This window comes from Gymnoscopelus braueri, assembly GCF_963280865.1.
Source record: "Gymnoscopelus braueri genome assembly, chromosome: 17".
Taxonomy (NCBI): Eukaryota; Metazoa; Chordata; class Actinopteri; order Myctophiformes; family Myctophidae; genus Gymnoscopelus; species Gymnoscopelus braueri.
In genome coordinates this window covers 25,310,037-25,331,856 of record NC_137617.1, presented here as the reverse complement: position 1 = coordinate 25,331,856, position 21,820 = coordinate 25,310,037, and the positions used below count along the sequence as shown (strand labels likewise).

The 21,820-nt window shown below is 40.9% G+C and overlaps 2 protein-coding genes across 5 annotated transcripts in view; both read left to right on the top strand.

Annotated features, from left to right (window-relative positions):
- Positions 1-1,631, top strand: part of crhr1 (corticotropin releasing hormone receptor 1) — a 94,348-nt gene extending 92,717 nt beyond the window's left edge. The window contains exons 13-14 of the mRNA XM_080455227.1: positions 51-92; positions 1,343-1,631. Coding sequence (XP_080311353.1) covers positions 51-92; positions 1,343-1,483 — 183 coding nt within the window. The 3' untranslated portion in view covers positions 1,484-1,631. The remainder of the gene's footprint in view (positions 1-50; positions 93-1,342) is intronic.
- Positions 1,632-9,909: 8,278 nt separating this feature from the next.
- LOC308104677 (KAT8 regulatory NSL complex subunit 1-like) overlaps positions 9,910-21,820 on the top strand; it is a 42,433-nt gene continuing 30,522 nt past the window's right edge. For 2 of the 4 annotated variants that reach the window (XM_080455150.1, XM_080455147.1), the window contains exons 1-2: positions 13,940-14,451; positions 17,301-18,783. In XM_080455150.1, coding sequence (XP_080311276.1) covers positions 17,369-18,783 — 1,415 coding nt within the window. In that variant the 5' untranslated portion in view covers positions 13,940-14,451; positions 17,301-17,368. Of the gene's footprint in view, positions 11,123-13,939; positions 14,452-17,300; positions 18,784-21,820 lie in introns of those variants that run through there. The other 2 variants (XM_080455149.1, XM_080455148.1) reach the window with 2 other exon arrangements.

The following is a 21,820-nucleotide window of genomic DNA, read 5'->3' as shown; positions in this document are numbered from 1 at the left end:
CTCCGTGTTGAATTTTTCCTTCCCCCTTTCACCCTCTGTCTTGCTCACAGGGGTTCTTCGTGTCAGTGTTTTACTGCTTCCTAAATAGTGAGGTAAGCAAATCCGCATCCTGTATTGATCGAACGTTTTATTTCCCCCTAGGCGCAGTCGCAGATGTGTTATTTATATCCCCCTACTTTAGGCTGATTTCAGTGTCCCTGTGAAGTTGCTGCTGCCGTGTCTTTAGTGCTGAGAAGTGGGAGGTGGTGCTTGGGAAGGGAACCAATTTAAGGCCTCAGCCAAAAGTCGCCGTGTAGCAACGCACAGGACATCAGTACAGAATGACATTGTCAGCCCCACTAGCACGTGAATATTAAAGGGCAACGTTGTTCATTCTGAATCTGAAATCTTAAAACATATCTGTAACACGTGTCGAAATGCAGCGTTACGTACTGTAGGCTGGTGGAGGTTTTCCTGTGCTAAGAGAGTGAGCTCTCAACACACAGAAAGCATTGGGAAGTGTAGCCTAAGTGTTATGTTGGGTAAGTGTTGGGTCGTAGGTAGTCAGGCATTATTCACATCACAAGTGTAGGTGCATACCCCTTTAAGGTGTGTGATTACGTGATTTGGCTGCACCAGTCAGTTGTGTTACTAACCTGTGCCAGTGAATTGCTAATGTTCACAAGAAAAGTGCCTACAGCTAGTCTCTTGGGAAATAAGAATGTTATAAGTCTGTGTGTAATGTTACGTCAATGTTTGCTACCTGCTTGAATAACAGGTTCGTTAAAAAATCTAAATAGGGACAACACTACAATTAAATATTCATGTAATGTGATTAATTAAAGGCATGAATGCACTTTGGGACTGCAGAGCCTAGATACGATTACAGTGTATTGATTCTTCACAAAAAATAGGTTTACTGTATGCAATGAAATTTGTATGTGTTATGTATATCCGTGCGTATGTTTACATGCACATACAGTACATATAGTACTGAGAATATTCCAGGATTTATCTATCCTCCAGACCATTATATAACGTGGATGATATATTATCATGCACGTACTGTATGTGTCCTATTGCATCTAGTTATTGTGTTTAATGTTTACTGTCTGTGTAAGATCTATATTTTAAATAGGATGTTTGTAAGAATAATAATGTTGTCTAAATAATAAGGTACCATACTGGTATGTGTATATATATATATATATATATATATATATATATGTGGTGATGTTCAGAATGCTGTGAGGTGAGCATGGTAGATGTCCATTAACTATCTAATGGATGATCAGAACGATGAACTTAGTCAACTGATTGGCTGGTTCCCCTGATTCCTGATTAGCTGTGCTTTCCATGTCAGGTGCGGTCGGCTACGAGGAAGCGTTTTCACCGGTGGCAGGAGCAGCACTCGATTCGAAACAGGATGACCCAAGCCATGTCCATCCCCACCTCACCCTCACGAGTCAGCTTTCACAGCATCAAGCAGTCAACATCGTTATGAGACAGGGAATCAGCCTTGTCCTGGACCTAGATGTTTATTTTGGGGCAGAAACCTGACTATTGCTGTCCTGGTTTCATCTAAGGGACGACTGGGGCATGGCTTAGAGAGAGGGAGAAAGGAGAGAGGGAGAGAGACACACTGCACCACTTTCCAGGAACTCAGGAAGGACGTTATGAGGAGGTAAAGATGGATAGGGAACAAGGGTGGAGGACAATGAAGGCAGACTCTGTGAAACAAGAGCCTGGTAGATCAAAAGACACAAATGACCAAGATGACTTTGGGCTTGTGAGCAAGAGACAGTACTTTGAGAGCTTGGAATAGAAAAGCTTCTGATACCTTGAAAGTTTTGCCTGCCATAGAAATATCGTGCTATATTCCTGCTTGTACTGAGTGTTATTGTTTTGTTGCTATTTTGCATCAATGTGAGTTTGTAACTAGTGCCGCTGGACTGCACTGAACTGACTTAAATCCCAATTGACACTGAACTTGAATGCTCTCTTGTTACGGGGCGGTGACTAAGTTATTATGATGAACTTTTCAAAATGTTATTTTTATTTCAGTGTTAAAAAATAATTGTGAGTTCATACAGTGTTCATTTATTTGGTGACATGCTGTCTTTCTCTAACGGCCTCATGCAGTCATGTGTTAATTTCCTTAACCAGAAAGGTCAAACACATTCCATGCACTATGATAGAACTCGCTTTTGCTGTCCCACTTACAACATGCCAATTCTGAGGGACCGTAATTCACTGAGAAGGGTAGCCTTACTAGCCTACTAGCCGTCGTCTGCTTTCCTTCCATTTACAATCTATATCAGTGGAATTAAGTTTAGAAGCATTTGATTTTGGCGGGCTACATAGTTGTGTTTGTTTGCTGCACGATTTCCAAATACTGGTATTTTGGTACACACAACAAGACTGCAGAGGCAATAGAAAGCCAGTAGAGTCTTGGGCAGTATTCTGTGTATTGTAATATACAAAGTTTTAATATGAACTGAACCAAATGACAAAAACCACACACTGTAAATCATATGAGCGTATTATCCTTGCGATCAGCACTACAACCATCTACATTCCTGCACTGCCAACATAACACGCTTGCGTTTTTTTTTCCTCAATGATTTTGTTAAACATTGTATATGTACCTCATCTTTCTCACTCAAACAAATTATGATGTCAATTGTTATTGATCATTATCATGCCTTTCGAGTTACTGTATAGGCCTACTATACGTGCGCTTTGGTTGTTAAATGTGAAATTAAAAAAGTCTATTTATTAGTAGAATTTCAAATGGCGCTGTAATATATAATAAAATGTACTGTGATGTTGGTGTATTTTCCCAATGCCTTGTGTTTTATAAATTATACTTGATGATCAGTAGTCACAAACATCCTTTGTGACTACTGAGCATGCCTGGAATTTTGCCATATATACATGTAAAAAAATGTGGGCACAAAGGCCAAATGCCAGTGCATGAAGGCCATCAAATACAAACAATGATTTTAAGTCCACAGAAATAATTAGATAGTAAATACTACTACTATCTATGTAAATAATAAAGCTGTTTATTTCACAAAATGTATCGATACAAGTTACAAATATTTGTAGAAACTACTTACTGTCAAAACATCATACATGCTCAGCCTGGCCTACGCAGAGTGACTGGAATCTTCTGAGGATGGGGAGAGGAGGGGGGAGGGTTTGATCAGTGGTGTAAAGTAACTAAGTACATTTACTCAAGTACTGTACTTAAGTACTTAACAATTTTGAGGTACTTTTACTTTCCTGGACTATTTCCAATTGTCTATACTTTTACTTCTACTCCACTACATCTCAGAGTAAATATTGTACTTTTACTCACAACGCGATGCGACGCGTTGTGAGCTTGTAGATCTGCTATTTTGGTATTTTGGTACTTTAAGTACATTTTGAAACCAATACTTTTGTACTTTTACTCAAGTACATTTTGAATTCCGGACTTTTACTTGTAACAGAGTACTTCTACATTGCAGTTTTGGTACTTTTACCTAAGTAAAACATTTGAGTACTTTTTCCACCACTGGGTTTGATTGAATACCTTATTAACCTTATCCTTATCCTTATCCTTATCCTTATCCTTATCCTTTATCCTTATCCTTAAAAAAGGAATTATCCTTAACAAGTTCGTTAACAGTACAGGTTGTGCAGTAAAAGGTTGTGCTAAAAGGACAACACAAAAAGCCATTTGTTTCCATTGTTGTCCATTGCACGCAATTGCTCAGTAATACATATAATACATACAATACAATACAATAGTTTAGAATGTAGAATCTCAAAAAGACACTGGCGTCTACAAAAAGATATTGACAAGAGAGGGGTAGAGGAGAAAATGGTACACGTTTTTTTTTCTTTTACATTTTTAAAAGGACAAAGACAGAAAAGTATAACACAGATTAAGACACAAGTCAAAAGGGAAATGAAAAACAAATATTAAGACAAAATTAGATATATACACAATAGATATAAAGTAAAAGCAGAGTCAAAATTAAACAAAACAAAACAGACACAAGACAGCCAAAGCTACAAAAGGTCACATAAAGTACAAGTCAGGTTCATCACAGACAAGACATCCAACATCATATGACCAAGTTTACAATGCAATATCTGGAATTCAAACATTTATAGGCATAGTCTGCTGATCAACATATGAGAGAAAACCATAAACCATGCCACGCTCTCTTAAACCTGTCAGTATAGATCCCCTCAGTGTGTGTCTTAATCTTTTCTAGTTTAAGAAAATACATGACCTTGCATGCAGATCCACCTACCAAAGGAAGAATATTTTTTCCCAATTGAACCCATTAAATCTGGGAACGCATCTGTGCCATTTTAGATTTCTTTGGCTATTCAAAAATAGCAGATATACAAGCTCATAGCATGGCACAGAGTGAGCTATGATATGAGCTTATAAATCTGCTATTTTCGAAAAGAAAATCATAAAAATGTGTGCAAATCTTTGAATATATATATAAATTTGTAACTAAAATCTTTGCTTCTGGTGGTCCCTGGAACAAAATATTTTGAGATGGGGGGGGGGGGGGTCCGCGGACAAATACATATAATTTTGGGGGTCCTTGACATGAAAAACGAGAACCACTGATATTATAGCAACATAAGTTTTATTCATTTTTACCGTTAGGATTTAGAAGACATCCCCAGAAGCGAAGATTTGAGTTAAAAAAAAATTGATTTAAAAAATAAGAAAATAGCTGATCTATAAGCTCGCTACGAGCTTGTAGATCTGTTATTTTTGTAGTAGTATAGTAAGTATAAAATAATGGTTATAGCAATAAAAAACTAAAATGACACTGGTTCCCGGAAGAGAACCAGACGCCTTGCCAGCAAGGCAGACTAGGCTATGCTGTCCAAGAGTATCCCACGCAAGCCAAGATGAGCTAGACACTGAACCCCAAACTGCTCCTGATGAGCAGGTTGGTGCCTATAGCATGGTTACCTCCTCCATCAGTGAGAATGAAAGTATTAATTTGTAATGCAATTCACATTGTAAAGCGCTTTGGATAAAGGCGCAATATAAATGCACCATTTGCACTATAGATACTGTACATCAGTGCCTCTCAAACCTTATCATGTCAGGGACCCCAAATATGTATTTGGCTGCGGACCCCCCATCTCAAAAATGTTTTGTGCCAGGGATTTTTCTAAAATAGCAGGTCAGATAGCCAAAGTATAAAATATGGTTAAAGTGGTAAAATGATTGTGACACTAGATTAACTAATTTTGCTGGGGACCCCCTAGTACCCCCCCAAGGACCCCTGGAGGTCCCCGGACCCCACTTAAAGAACCAATGCTGTACATACTATACATAGAGAGATCAAATATAGTGAGCTGTTGATGACATAGTTGATGACAATTAGGGACACAAACGTTGACATAATTGTGTGATAGGTAGTCCAGTGGATGACAGCTACTGTATACTTCAAAAATGACATGGTTTATAGAATGGTATCATTAATAAACACAAAGGCAGAATATGGGCTTACTTAACGCTGCTCTTTGTGACTTCCCTGTTCTGCCCTGGAATTGGACCATGGTCCCCTGCACAAGGGCTGCTTTTTTTTAACAGTATGCTAACAGCACCTGCCTGCTTGCTCATGGTAGATATAAGGTTTAGCCCTCAGGTCTAAATTTGTGTCTAACCTAGACAAAGGATCTAAATGTCTCAATAGAAGAACAGGGAGACCAAATACAATCACCCCAATTGTATAAGTTATATTGTATTACATACTCCACCATACAGATTGGACAAAAGAACATTTTATTCACAAAACATTTACACAATACAGCTTTAATTCATATAAACAAACGAAATGCAATTCCAACATCTTTCATTCTGAACTTTATCTTAACCAATTAAAACCTATATATACTTTGTTGAATCTCTTTGCCGAAAATGTCTGATCTACAGCGTGTCGAGAGCTTGTAGATGTGCAGTTTTTGCCGAATGTTCGTCCCAGAATACGGATGCTATAGGGTTAAGACAATAATGTGAATGTTGGCTTTGATTGAAGAGGAGTTAAAAAAATATCTGCAGTAGCTGGCCTGGGGCACATTTGAAATGAGTGTTGCCAGGTACAGAGTGGAAGGCTGCACTCTGAATGACATTTCTATGGCTATGTTGGTCTTCAAGCCCTTGAGACTGGGAACACACAAAATACATTTTGAGTATTGTGTGATCCTTTTAAATTCCATGTATGCGGCTCAAGGGGCAGTAACACTGAACTGAAGTGTTTATAAATATGTCATTCCTATACCCTGACAAACATTGGCCATTTTCTTCCACACTCAGAGACAAAAAGGGAATATCTATATTTGTAACTTCAGATCACTGCAGAGATCTAAAGACAAAGAACTGGAGATAAATCAGGACAGGAGATTATGTCCTATTGTCCACAATGATCTGGTAGGGATAAGGGTTTTCAGGTTTATTACTGATGACATTTCCCATAAATTCCATGAATTTTTTTTTTTTTGGTAAAGGTTGGCCACCAGGTCTCTCAAGCATTTTTCTTTCACTGAATTGTACACTAAAGAGGGGGTAGGGAGTGAGGAGACCAAATGCCATGCAGGCCATGAGCGAGGACCAAATACATGATGATGCAGACAAGCCTGCACTGTTGTACCATCAGGACAACATTGTCAACATTGTCATGTCAACATTTTGGACGAACATTTTGTTTTCTCTTTTTGAACATTATGTGTATCTAGGTTTTTTTTTTCTTCCTCTTTTCCCCCTTCTCAGTCATACACTCAATTACAAGTACAAATCCATTCCCACAACCACAGTTGATAAGACAACTGTTGGACCAAAATAAAAGAAATCTCTAGGGAGAATATTACATATTAATATTATAATATGATGTAGTAATTCCTAAAATGATTTGTATTTCTGTTGTTTCTCAGTTCCATCTGCTTTCTTTGACGTCTACACATTGCCAGTCCAGACTCATGTGATTTGGTGAAAGGCAAAAGCACTGTGGTTACAGAACGGAATCCTAATGCTTTATCGTTTGCATGTCTGTTACATTTAAGATATTACGCTAGATAGAGCATGTGTCCCATGTGTAAACTCCCATCCATGCTGGCCAGGACACTGCGGGTCCCATTAAACAGATCAAACTGTTGGAAGCCTGCAGTCAGGCTGACAGAATGCTGGGGAAGCTGATGACGGTGGAGTCACACCTCCATCTAGTGGCCACTGTCTGGCCACTACATTCATATTTTTTAATATAGGTTTCAGTGAATTCATACAGGTTCTCTTGAAAAACAAACCCTAACCAAATTCACTTACAGAAATGGTGGGGAAAACACCCTGAATTGTGAACAGCTTGAGAAATAAGCCATCCCATAAATCTGGAAAATAAAGGCCTTCTGCCTCCCCCATTCATTGACACCACCTGTCTTACCTGTAGGCTACCCTACAATAAACAACTATGAACGATTAGACAGCAGGTGTATATTCCAGGAAAGCAACAGTAGTGGGGGATGGTTGAACAGAGAAATATTGGTAAAGGGTCAATGGTGTTTTATAGCTACAGGGTGGGTCTGGAGATAAATCTAAGGAAGAGCTTTAGGCTATAGTAATAAAGGCCAGATTGCAGTTCTGTGGCACGACAGCTACAAATGAAACCCAGTGGTGAATCGAGCCTTCTCTGATGAAGCCCTGGCAAGATGAAACTCTTCAGCTGCCAAGAAATGCAATAAATTATAGTGCAAAGAAAGTCAGTTATGCCAAATTTATGGGATGTGTCACCATTCTGACCATCACTTTGTTGGGGGTTATAGAGGTGCACGTCAACTGTCTGCAGATGTAGATTTATATCCACACAGCTGTGTCAATGTCAATCATGCACCGAAACACAATATATCCAGGGAAACAATCCAGGATGGATAAAGAGATGTTGTGTTGCATATTGTAGGCCGGTAATTGTAAAGCATATAGGCCTAAAGAGATTTGCTTATCTGTAGTTACATGATGCCATTATTGGCAATAATAATAAATAAGTACAGTAAATTATTCTTTTAATTGCAACAATGACCTCTAAATCATAGCACGCTGCATCCTCTGATGAGGATGCCTATCCCACAATTCAATTGGTCAAGAAAAATAAACTGCTCATATTTAAGCTGACCGAAATTTAAGCACTTTTACCCTTTAATCATTTACACAAAAGGTGGTTCACAATTGACTGGGAATTGAACAATTATCTAAATAAATACAAAATAAAAATATACATATAGAAATAAATAGCATTATCATGAAAAACATAATTTAGAGGTAAGAGATTTTTGGTGTTAAAACAAAATGTTAATGCTCCATATTCTGATAATCATTGCTACAGTGTTTTTCAGTAACAGGGGCCTCCCTGTCTCTCCAGCTCTTCAGTAAACAACAAATATATTTTCAGTTGGGTTGCTAATTTCATCCAATCAGGGGAGTAGGCTACCTATAAATTTCAATTTGAAAAGTTTCAATTTGATAGTGTTCCAGTTGATTTTGTCTGATAATTCTTTGATCAAGTAAACATTTGTTTACAACATGGCCATATTTCTGAGTTTAAAATGGAAATAATCAGCTTAGAGCTTTTCATGAAGAACGACACTGTCTTTCCTATAGGCTACTACATCACTATTCATTCAGGTAAGAAAACACCCTAAAACATGTTAGCAGTCGACACCAAGAAGTGTTAAAGTATGTAATTGTGGTTGCTGTGTGTTCCACAGCAGTCAGCACTTTGTACCCAGCAACTACCAGTTGGTTGGACATCTGCCCTTGAACATCTGGTGATGTTTTGTGAGGGTCACCAGCACTGGCACCTGCACTGGCAGGTGATATATCATGAGAGCCCCTTCGTTGATGCATTTAAATAAGTAAAATAAATGATCCTACCTTGTAGGTAAACAGTTAAGACTGCAGCTTCACAAACACTTAAATGGGTCTGTAGCCTAATTCAAGAGGTCAGGACCTGGGTGTCAGTACCTGCGAACTAGAAGGCTTGGCCCTTGCTCCTCCTGGAATTTAGTAAAAGCGTCTTTGAGAAAGACATTGACACTGATAGCAATACTGCTCCCAGTGCTAATAGTTAGGATGGGTTCAATACAAACGACAAATTCTGGGTACATTCCCCTTTAATGCCAAGACTATCTATCTACTATCATAGTACCACAGCCTGGCCATCTAGCCTTCTACCCTAAAGCTGCTCCACTGATGTCTCTTCTATCTCTGCCCTTGCTCACTGTGGTCCGCCCCACCATCTCCTTGTTCCTTCCATTATATCACCCAACCCACATCCTCATTCACAGGCTTTCTTGTACATCATGTTTGCTTAAATCTAGCTTAGGCAATGATCTGAAAACGTGATAGTAATAGCTAACAGGAATAGGAATTACTTCACAGGCACATTTTGACATAGGCTACAACAAAAAACAATACATTTATTTGGTCAACACTGACGTAAAATATGGTGGCTGGCTCTCTAAATTGTCAAACTAATTGGCCTAGATAAGCTGAGCAGCTCGATTGTGCATAATGCTAATGACCATGCATTTAAAATAATGCATTTTATAGATAGCTATGGGCCAGAATGCAGTTGAACTGGATAGATGGCGAGCGTTTTGAGTTGACAACATTAATTTGAGAATACAGCCAATGCACTAATGTACAACAAACAGTGTGATTGGGAAACAAGCAATTCAATATTTCAGAAGGAAAATATTTGGGTATAATGAAGTTTCTTGAAGTTCGAGTCCACATTTCCGCTGTACGGGGTATTTGCATTGATTGACAGCGGTGATAGCCAGTAAAAAGCGCCGATTCAAAACCTGGACCAATCGCCGAGCTGGGGCGGGTTGTTATCAAGTCGTCAACGGTTAGTAACAGGACAAGCAGGTAAGTAAGATTTTGTCTTATTAATCTTGCACAAATAATTTAATGTTCCCAGTGACAGAAAAAAGAAACTCGTTTAATTGAGTCTTATGAGGACAGCTTTAACGCGTTTGGACTTTTTGCACGTTTTTCTGACAAACATGCAAAGAATAAAACGGTACACTATTCATCGTAAGTCAGTATGGGATTGGGAAGCTAACAAGCATTAGCATGCTGGCTAGCTGTGCCTGGATTGCATAGGGTTTACTTTTTCCCTGGCCAATGACCATAACAAATCTCAAGACACGTTTTAACTGTGTAGAGCGCTTGAAATGAGCTCACGTACTTTTGCGAGAACTGATAGTTTTACTAGCTACGTTAGACATGCAAAATGATATTCAAGTTCATTGATTATCTGAAATTCATGGAAAGAAAACCTTCTGTTTGCATTTAAGATAAAAATGATACCATATGATCTCCGTATGGCCAGCGTTAGCCAGTGTGAGTGTAGCCAGCCCAGCTAGCTTATGGAGAAAGTAACGTTACTATTAATTGAATTACAAAGAAAAATAAACTAATTGACATTGTATTCAGGTTGAAAAGGGTGTTATATACTTTTTTTTCTTAGGGTTTTAAGCTAATTGTGGGCGTCACAATACTTTAATGTTTATTTATTTTTCTCAACTTAAATGCACGATGTTGCTTGCGTTCGTAAGCGATTTCTTCTTCGTCTTCTTCTACTACTGCCATTACATTAGCTCTTGTTCTTTCAAAATAAACTCAGCTGGCTAGACCATTTCATTTTCAGTCTTTTTATGCAATAATTTACAAGAATGGCATTAAGAAAAAATGTAATACTTATCAGTTAAGCCTTTGTAACATGGACTGCTAAGTATATTTGTATATTTTATGTATCATTCTATTCCAATTTTATTTTAAAAATTGGTTTTGTATTGAAATCAGTTCAGTGAATAGTCATACCTTGACTGGCTACTTATTTTTAAATACATTTCTCTGAAAAGACATTCAGTGACATTGTATTCAGTCACCCAATTATTTTGTTGAATCTTGCTTGGTGCTGGAATAATAAAACCTAATGTAAACTTATTTAATGTTTCCTTTATTTGTCTTTTAGGTGTTATGCCATTTACTCATGTGGAAATACCAGTTATGGCTGCGGGGATATTTGCAAGGAGATTCTCCGAAATGGAGTACAAGGTATTCCTTTAATTGTTATGCCGTTTATGTATTAAGATTTTCTGCCGGTTATTCGTGTCAGTGTAGTAGTGGAGATTAGCCACAAATATTTGCCATAGCATGAAGCTGTCAATAACTGCAATTTGACATGTAACACCTGCTTAATAACAAACCAGTTTATGGCTGCAACTATCGTTTATATTCTTTGCGATTATTCTATTTAAAAAAAATTGTATCAACAAATTGATTATCCACTTAAGTATGTCAAAGAATCGATTAACCACTTAAGCCACATTTTCGTCACACAATGGTGTCATGCAAAAAGTGTGAAAATAGCTGATGTACAAACTCACGATGTGTTGTGAGCTTGCTTGTAGATGTGCTATTTTCTCTATTTTTGAGTTTTTAAATTTTGGGGGGAAATTTTCACCTTTTAATTACCAGCCCAAAATAGGGATAGATTATTAATTGATTATCCTATATTAAAATTGGCCGGCCGGCGGGCCTCTGACGTCACTCTGACTCAGACATAACCATAAACGAAACCCATACGCCCATATATTGGCTATCACTCAGACATAACCAAACCTAATAGGCCCATATATAGGCATGTCACTATGACTCAAACATACAGTGACCATAAACAAACCCGATTCGCCCATTTATAGGCATGTCACTATGACTCACTCAGACATACCGTAACCATAAACAAACCCGATATGCCCATATATAGGCATATATGGAACTCTGGTTGTCAAGAGCCACAGATCCGACCGCAAAACTCGGCGCGCAGTGGCAAGGACTTGAGGGAGTGCGGTGCCCGCCACCGAGATGTTCAGATATGCGGTTGTCCGGAACCGCCGATCCAACCGATATGTCCATATATGGGCATATATAGATATCCAGTTGTCCAGAACTGCCTATCCAACCAATAGGCCCATATATGGGCAAGCCAATATACACAGTTAGACAGGTACAGAGATCTCCATGTATGGGCACAAAAGGGACACGGACAGATGGGTATAACAGGTACTCTGCCTAACACCCCGACACTATGACTCAGACGTATCGGTCGGATCGCCCAATAACGTCGCTGTGAGGCCTGAACTCTAGTTTTATTAAATTATCCATTATCGATTATTTTTAATAATCAATTAAAGAGTTAAGTTCGATTTAATTATATGTTGTACCCCGACCATTTTGCCAAGATGGTTATATATTATATAAAACCATAATTATTCACATTGAGGCAGACGCATACACACATAATGCAACAACATTTTTAATCTGATAACCTACAGAATCAAGTGGAAACTGTATGTGCAAACCCTGAATATTGGTGTGCTTTGTCATCGTTACTGGCAAACACCTGCTGGTCTGGGATACTGACTGAGCCTATTCTAATTTCACAATTGGTGGTGACAGATACATGACATGCCAAACATACTGTGTAAATATAAGGCAGCAGTTTAGGCTGTAACCTCACTCTAAATGACTCATTCTATACATTGACAGAAATTGAACTATGTAGACCTAAACTACACATGTGTCACTCTCTTGCAGCACAAAACTCTCAGTCCTTAAACAATCACAGATTTTTAAGCAATCTTAGCTGAAGCCTAATAGTTGATAAAACATTAGATGTTACTGCATCTTTGGAGACTTGTATGATTGACAAAAATGTTGTACAAGCAGAGTTACAGAACATTGTAGTTATGCACATATGTGCAATAGTTTTTCTCCTAAAATGGCTCAACTGCATGCATTTCACACGAGACTTTTGACTTAATGTATGTCCTCCAGCACTGTGATTGATCATATCATATCATAGAAAAATTATTTACTTGGAAGAGTTGAAGTGCTGACAGATTTTCTATGATTGAATTCTTAGATAACGTTAAAGTTATCAGCAAATGTTGAGTGACTGCTCACATGTTACAAAGTTATAAAAGCTGTGGAAATTCAAAACCCTTACCCCATCATACTTGTAATATCAGTGTCACATATGTAACGTTATTGTAGGCCAGAGGCCAGACATTCTCAAGTAAACGAGTCCTGTGCAATGTCTAACATTTTAGCGTTGACTTGAATTATAAGGGCTATTTTATTACATTTCCCTTTCCTGGAGGTTAAATGGCAACATTAGATCTTTTGTTCTTGGTTGTGAAAAAGCTCCTTCAAGTGGCCACTGGCTGTATAGCATATAGCTGTTGTAATAGTGGCCAGTCCAGTTCCTGTGTACAATTCCATTGAACTGCAGTCATACCCGACTCCTCCCTTTTCCCTTGGGGTTGTCTGTTATTCCCAATAGAACTGTGTAACGTGTTTACTGTTACACCCATGTGTAACATGTTTACTGTTAACTTAACACAAATAATTACATAGCTAGATTTACTTTTCATTCTACAGCTTGTTTTCTAATACTGTATGTAATAATGAGAGATGTATAGCTTATGAAGTAACACATAGTAATAAGCTGTTTATATCGCAGCTACCAAAAAAAAGTGTTTTGCGTAAAACTGAAGAGAGGAAAATAAAACCACAAACCAGTGACAATGTCAAACTCTTGTTCACAGTTTACTCGGTATTTAAGCACTACTCACGTTACTTTATTTGGGCTTATTATCCACATTGTCTTCTCATCATAACTGAGTGCAGGATAGACATTGAAAGACAATGCCCTCCTGTGGTGTATCTGCCGGAGAGCGTTTCATGTCGTTTCTTATCTTGCCCTTCTAGTGGCGAGTATGAGAAATGTCTCCCGCCTACCCGCGAGCAACACGCACACACTCACACAGAGACACACCACGCGCGCACACGCTACACACACACACGGCACTTCTGTTTGTCAGACTCAAATCCGAGGGAGAGGAGCTAGCCGCCATTTTCTGAGCGTCTCTCCCTGAAACTGGGGGAAAAGGCTCGCTGTGAAGCGGCGTTCGGACCACCTTCGCGCACCAAGAATCGGACGTTTTGACACGGGATTATCGTGTGTGCGAATAGATTTGAAGATATTTGGAACGGAACGGGCCATTATCCGGCCTTGTATCATATTCTGTGTAGGCGGCGAGGCGGACTAGCCTAGCGCGCTAGCAGGGCGAGCAGCAGCAGAAGCAAGGTGTAGTTGGGTTGATTCGCCCATTTGCCTGATTCCGGAACGGATCCGAGGCGGCTCTGGAACCCGGGCTCTCCAGCCAACCCGGTTGGTTTGTTTTTTTGGACTGATCGATGGCATAGTCATCTAACCAAGTGGTGTGTTTTGTGATTAAAACACGGTTTATTGTTTTTCGTCTAAACTGTGGGGGATTTGTTGGCCGAAATTCCCTCGGATAGTGCAACCTCGTCACGTGGTAGGTTCCTCCTTTTTCTTTGTTAGGGCTAATGTATACTTGTCGCGCGAGCGTGTGGCTCGGGCAATAATGACGCTATTTTCAACTGGGAAAAGTACCGACGCGTCTCACGTCGACACTTTGGCCAGCGGAAAATAACGTTATTTTTGTTGAAAATACGTCACTTTTGTCGGGCGACATGGTCATAATTTAAGCCTCTAGCCAGTTGGCGAGCCTGAACAGGCAGGTCTACTCCCCAACTTACTTGTGACATTATCTTCATTAACATGGACATTATGTGACAAGTACAATGCTGTGAATCCACATCATCACAGAGAACTGCGTAATGACTTTTATCTGAAGATCTCACCCTGCAGCGTCCGTCCGATCTGCTGCTTTAATGCGTTGATTTGACGTAAATAAGTTGTGATCCATTGCGATTCTTCCTTGCTTTTCGCCAGTCGCAGGCTTTCAACGTTATGTTTTAAGCAACGTTATTTTACAAGTAATCATCTCTCGCCTCTGTGTTAACCGTTAACATTTGCAAACCAGTGTAGGATTTGGCAGGCGATCAGAGTAATTACATTTAGTGTGGCTACCGAGACTCGGAAGGGCTACAATAACGTTACGCCTTTGCGACATAGAGAAAAACACTTGAGTTCTATGTTCTGCACGTACTATATGGTTATAATGTGATGTGAGTAGGTAACATTATACTGCAATTGGCTGACTAGTCCTGCATGCTAGCCTGCTACGTTAGCAGGCTGTTTCTTGCATCAGCAGCTCTGCTGGGCTATAACCCTAGCCAGAAACCAGGCGCATTAATTTGCACGCAGTGTATTGAGTGACATGGTTTAGCTGGATATCCCCATCTGATCGCTCGCTTGCGTTTATTCTGCTTTATACCCCCCCACTCCTTAATGGCTGGTCTTGGTAACGCAAGACCACGGTGAATTCTGGATGATATTCGGTGACGACTATCGGGAATGCAGGCTCTTCAAATGTTGCAGAGCCACGAGTGACTGGAAGACATTTACACCAGGCACCAGTTTTCATACACATTGTGTGTGTGTGTGTGTGTGTGTGTGTGTGTGTGTGTGTGTGTGTGTGGGGGGGTAAATGTAGACAGTCCCACGCCTCTAGTCATTAAGATTTAATCTGTAGGTGAAACGGATGTTGTGGCACGACGTTTTACCGGAAGATAGTCAATCCAAAGATAATCACGTCTAAGCGACGTTCGTGCTAATTACGGCAGTATTTGTGTATAAGTTGGGTGTATTTGTTGGTGCGGAATGGGCGGTTTTAGGTGGATGAATTGCATTGCATAATCTCCTTCTGAAATACCAACATGGCGTAGTGCGCGCTGACTGGAAACTGCGGTGGAATACTGAAGCCCCCCATTCATCTGGCCTGACAAGACCATACGGCCACATAGCCTGCTTTTTATCATTGGTTTAGAATAGATGTAGGATTTTGTTATAAGTGGGCAACATTTGGATCACACACACTAACCTGTCGTAGTTCTCCCATGGTACTATTATTGTAAATAATCATATTTGCTAAACACATTTCTAATGTCTAATCTCACTGTCTAATGTTAGACAATTGTAACATTTTAGAAGACCAACCAATCTTTGATTTTTGCATGTGAAAATGACAGGAAGCTAGGTAGGGTGACATCATGTGCTTTGGACTAATGCTAAGGCCTAAATCCACCTACTTACACGCCCTTATGTGAAACCCTGACTTACCAGGGCACATGTAGGCCAGTAAGGTTTGAATAATTTGCATGGGCTTTGCCTGTTTCTGCCCTCATCAACTAGTCCCAAATTATACAGTTTATTAGGCCATATGAGGCACTTTGTTTGTAAATGGCAGTGGCCAACTTCACACAGGTGAAGGAGACTACACACGTGTGGCAAAATAATGTATTGGCCTGGGATTTAGCTACACTGCTTACTGACATCCTGTCTATAGCTTCAGCACCCCACCCCCAAGGTCATTGCAACTCATTAATTCCTTTTTATATGTAAAAAAAAAAGAAAAGAAAGGAGTCTTGGAAGAGGGCACCCACAGACCAAAATACAGATGTGGTGCAAGTCATTCAATAAAATGTTTACATCCTGTCTGGAATTGCTAAATTAGCAGTTTTGTAGGTGGAATTGAAATTGGTCGCCACAGATGTGCCTCCCATTCTCCTGCAGTGTTTTGCCTGGTGCTCTTGCAGTATCAATTTTAGCAACAGCAGGTCAACAAAATGTCAGTGAGTCACCAGTTCATTAGATTAGGCTTTGAACTAGATTAGAAATGGATTTTCATAGACAATCACTTAAATTTCGTAATTGTAATGCACTATTATTATCCACGTAAAGCTTCAAGAGCAGTAGTGCATTTTCCTTGTTTCAAATATTTAAAAATTGCCCTTTTTCTCTTGGCCGGGGTTTGTAATTTTCCACTAACCGTACATGCTTAAAGAAGCTGCACTGGGATTCCAATTGCATGTTTTAATTTATAGAGGTACATAGGGCATGCCTATTGGTTTTTCTTGATTTTCTTTTTAACTTTTATGCCAGGAGAGTCAATTTCAGTGCTTTTTTGTGCTTAATTTATCACAAACCAGACACCCATTTGCAAATAATACTCAGGTTGTCACTGACTGCCACTTAGTTGCATTCTTCTGGTTTTAAATCTTGAACTGTCTTAAATTATTAATTAATGGTACAAAAAAGAAATGTAATGCTTGCCTAAGGCCGTTCCTTTTGACTTGCTCAGTGTCATTCGTTATAGTGCCTGTGCATACTAGTTACCCAGTCACCACTCCCCTCACCTGCTTATTTGACTTTTCATCTCTTGTTGGTTCTCTCCTCCAGGCTGTCCTCTGGCGGGGCAGTAAGCGGGTGGTGTGGAGCAGGCCGCGGTGCCCGTCCCTCTGCACTGCATGGCTGCGATGGCGCCCGCTCTCACAGACGCCCCAGCCGAAGCTCACCACATCCGCTTCAAACTGGCTGCCCCGTCCTCCAGTCTCTCCCCAGGCAGTGCAGAGAACAACGGAAACGCCAGCAACATCCTCATCCACACCAGTGGCCCCGCTAAGCGCAAGGCCGCCTCCCAAGAGTGTCCCCTCGACTTCTGCAGTGCTGACCAGGAGACCGAGCCCCAGCAGCAGCAGCAGCCGCAAACCGACTCCCCATCCCAGGCCTCGGCCCTGAGCAAGCTCCAGCCATTGGTGGCTTCTTACCTATGCTCTGATGTGACGTCTGTCCCTTCAAGTAAAGAGTCGATCAAACTGCAAGGCGTCCTCATCAAACAGTCTGTGCTGAAGAGCCACGGCATCCTGCCTAGCTCCCTGCTCAACGGCGGAGGAGACTTCCTGCTGAGGAAAAGGCAGACAATTGAACTCTCTGGTGGAAAGCTCAGGAGCCTCATGAGTGGCAACACCAACGGCGGCGGCCAGCCTATGGCGCCTGTCAATGGACTGGCGAGAAAGCTGGCCGCCATGCCCGGCTCTGGCTGCGTCATGGCAGTGAATGGTGGCAAGCCCTCTGCGACCACCACGGACACCCATCTCCAGAGCCTCCCCATGGCTTCTGAGACCTTGACGGACACCATAACTGGGCATGTCCCAGTGAAAGGGGCCCTTAAGCAAAAGCATTCCTCAGGGGTCTCTCGAAACACAGATGGAAACAACCTTGAACCACCACCGGTCCAGTCTACCGCACCTTCTCCCTTTGCCCATGGTAACTCTCAGCCTAATGACCAGATAAACTTAGAAGAGGCAAGTTCAGACACGCCCAACAATCAGCTACAATGGTCGGAAGGGGATAGACCAGGAAGCAGCCAGCAAGGTTCCCCAGCTTGTTCACCTGCAGCGCTGCCTTCTTCCTCTTCTTTCTCATTGGACAGTCTTGATGCCCAGGTGAGGGAGCGCACCCTACTCAACAGCAGCCGCCAAGGCGAGATAGAAAACCGGCTGCGGCGGCTTCGTAAGCGTCTCCAGGTGGTGCAGGCCAAGCAAGTGGAGCGCCATGTACAGCAACAGCTGGGTGGCTTCTTAGACTCGGCTCTTAGTCGACTGTTGGCCAGTAACCGCAAGTCGGAGGTGGTAACCCCCACAGCCACGTGGAGGGCTGGCCGCCACTCGTCTTCGGGCAGCAGATACAGCCTAGGACGCTTCCTAAAAAGTGGCGCTATGCCTTCGGAGCTGGAAAGGCTTTACCTGAGCGGGACAGCCAACTTACACTCAGCTGAGAGTGCTTTTGACTCAGATGTGACAGAGAGCAGTTCAGGGGGGGATTCTGACCTGGAGGAGGAGGAGCTTGCCAGAGTGGATATCGAGCAAAGACACGTTAAAATGTAAGTATCACAGAGACCTGGAATGAATCTTCCCTGAAGCCCTCCAAATCGATATTTGATGATTTTCACGTGATCACAGCAAGAGCAAGATGAGCTGCTCAAATTCAGGGAGGCTTGTGCAAAATGTCTTTTGTATGCAGTTATTGTTGTGGTTTAAGTAAGGTACTAATTGTGATGTGTGCGTCTCTGTGGAACACACACACACACACCCACCCACTCACTCTCTCTCTCTCTCTTTGCCCTAAATGTTTCCCAGACAGCGGCAGCAAAGCAGGCCTACTGTATATATGAGGTATAGGTATTGCCCGCTAATTATCTAGATGATAATGAAGTGTCTTAATCTTTACTGTACAAATCCCCACCCCTGAAGTTGTCAAGAAAAAAACAAAAGTCCCTGTCATTCCAGTCGCTGCTGTCTGCTACATGGCAAGTGCTAATGACAATTAGAACTGCCTCATCTCTGCATCTGTGGTGCAGGTGCTGGGGTCAAATTCCAGGGAGGGGCAGAGATACCACTCTTTCCTGAGAGCAGAGACAAAGAGTAATGGTGTGGATGGCACCACACAGTGAAGCATGCACAGACCCCAATGGATTCAAATTAAGAGAGCCAAAGCTGAAACTGAACATTGTTTATATGCAGAGCAAAGTGAGCACCCACAGAGCAGCAGAATGTTTTGATTTGGCCTGAAACCAGGAAGAACCGTTGGTTGGGTGTCAGGTAATGCAGAAGGTGTGGGTTTCGTGTTTTCATCTGCTGCCTGGTGAGCTGTTTGGTTTTACCTCAGCAGGGGCTTGCAAATGTATTCCATGGGAAGTTCGAATCAGAGCACCGCCGGTTCTACCATTAAGGCACTGGAAAGCGAAAATAGACATCCAGTTGGGTCAGCAGCATTAATGGACTTACTGACCTGTGTAAGACTAGGTTGATTATTAACAAAAGCAGCTAAGAACATAGATTCTTTTTATTTTTTCAACAGCCCTATCCTGTTGTCTTTGGACCTTTGACCTAAATATCTTTGTTACTAAACAGGTCTGTATTGGTTGTGCAGCACATGACCCACAGGCAGAGAAACTGGCTGTTTTTGATCAGATCAGGATTTATAATCCTGGCTTTGTTGCCTGATTTATAATTGTTGTGATGCATCCTATTTGAGGGTAAAAAAGAAACCACATGTGTCATGTATTTGTTGGGAGAATACAGGTCGTCTATAGTGGAAAAATAATCAATAGGCAATATAACAACTTGTGAAACAATTAGGCCTGCATAATATGTTTGAACAGACCAATTTAAATGAAATATTACTCAGCCCTATAACAAGTTCTCAACATTATTTTGAAAAAAAGGGATACATGGGAGGGAGAGAGTGGGAGTTAAGAGTCAGTTGAGCAGTGAGTGGGTGAGAGGGTAGATTCTACACATGTTATTACACCACTAAAAAGTAGGCCAGCATAATTTCTTTTAGCAGATCAATTTAGTTGAATCTGTACAATCGATAGAACACATGAATTCTTAACACTAAATGCACAGTTGCACACGTTAGACTTTGTAAGAATTGAAATGTTTCTGAACCGAATTATTGCCCATCAACACATTCTATATTACTCCATATTTTAAATTATTATATTGATCACTTATGTCAAGTAGACCTACTCTTTGGAACCAAGATAATCAAGAGCACCATTGCATGCTTTGCCGTCTCACTCTGGTCGGCTCAAGTGGGTTTATGTTACCATGGGTTACCATTGTTGGCCAAGCTGGAAAGGTTTGCCTGAACTCATCTGCCTCTCTACTGCGCTGCGTATGGGTAGCCGCAAATCTTTAGGAACGTCTCCAACTTCTCTTTATTTCAAAATCAGTCATAATGAAGTGGAGTAGATAACAAATCCCTAGAATCCCCAACTGTAGTGAAGGTAGGGAATCCAGCACAGCTTCCTACCCTCACATAGAATAGTTGACAAAATGGGTTATGCAGGGTGTAGTCTCTGTACAAAAGCAGTAAACTAAAATGTTAAGTTTGTTTCCAAGTACAGTGTCATCTGCATTTAACCCACTGTAAACATTTGGAGCAGTGGGCAGCCATTCGCAGGTTCCGGGAGTCCAGCTCTATCGCCAGTGCCTTTTGGTGGAGGGCAGTTGCAGGTGCATGTACTGTATTTAACATGCTTTGGTGGGAGATAGCCAATATGCACATTAGACGAACACATGACACTCTACGCAGTCCCCATGGGATTTGAACCCAGAACATTATCACTGTGCCTATAAGTGCTCTCATGCCCTTTTGTCATACTGCTAGACAGATGCACAGACAAAAAGTATGAACCATCATGACTACAAGTGCTCTACCAGTACCAAAACCAAAATCCATTTGCGTTTACTCCCAAAGGCACAAGGGTGAGAGTGCCTGTACCAGCACATCACCACATTGTGTAGATTAAAGTCATACTATGTAACCTTTTCAATTAAACAAGCTATTTTTGATATAATCTTTAACTGGTATATTTTTCACAACCATTCCACATGTTTTTTTTTTAACAACAATTTCACACTTATATTGGCAAGTTCTGCCCCTGCTGACACACCCCAAAATTACGTACCGTGTGTACCGCAGATGTATATATGTATTTTACAGTTAATAAATACCATTTCTAACAACTTCTTTTGTTATCCTCTGGCACTAGGCTACAAGAGATGTTGTCAAAAAGACTACTATAATGAATTTTGAGTATGACTTATGACTTTAAGTAAGCTAGTGTAGTTTTAATCTGATGGGCTATTTGCCAAGGTATGACCCTGACCCCCCTACATGGGGTTTGGTTTAGGAACCTTTATTGAAAACCACAATTTACGGCCATCACGTTTGCATACTACGTACCCTTAAAAAGGGGGAACTATTGTGAAGCACGGTATCTTGAACTTTATTGCATTATTTTCACCTTTTTCCAGTTGGGTTGATATTTCCTAAAGGGATGTTGAGGTGGGTGTCCCTGGAATGTGTATAGCTCCTTGTCCATCTAAGAAACAACTGCTGGTAGAATG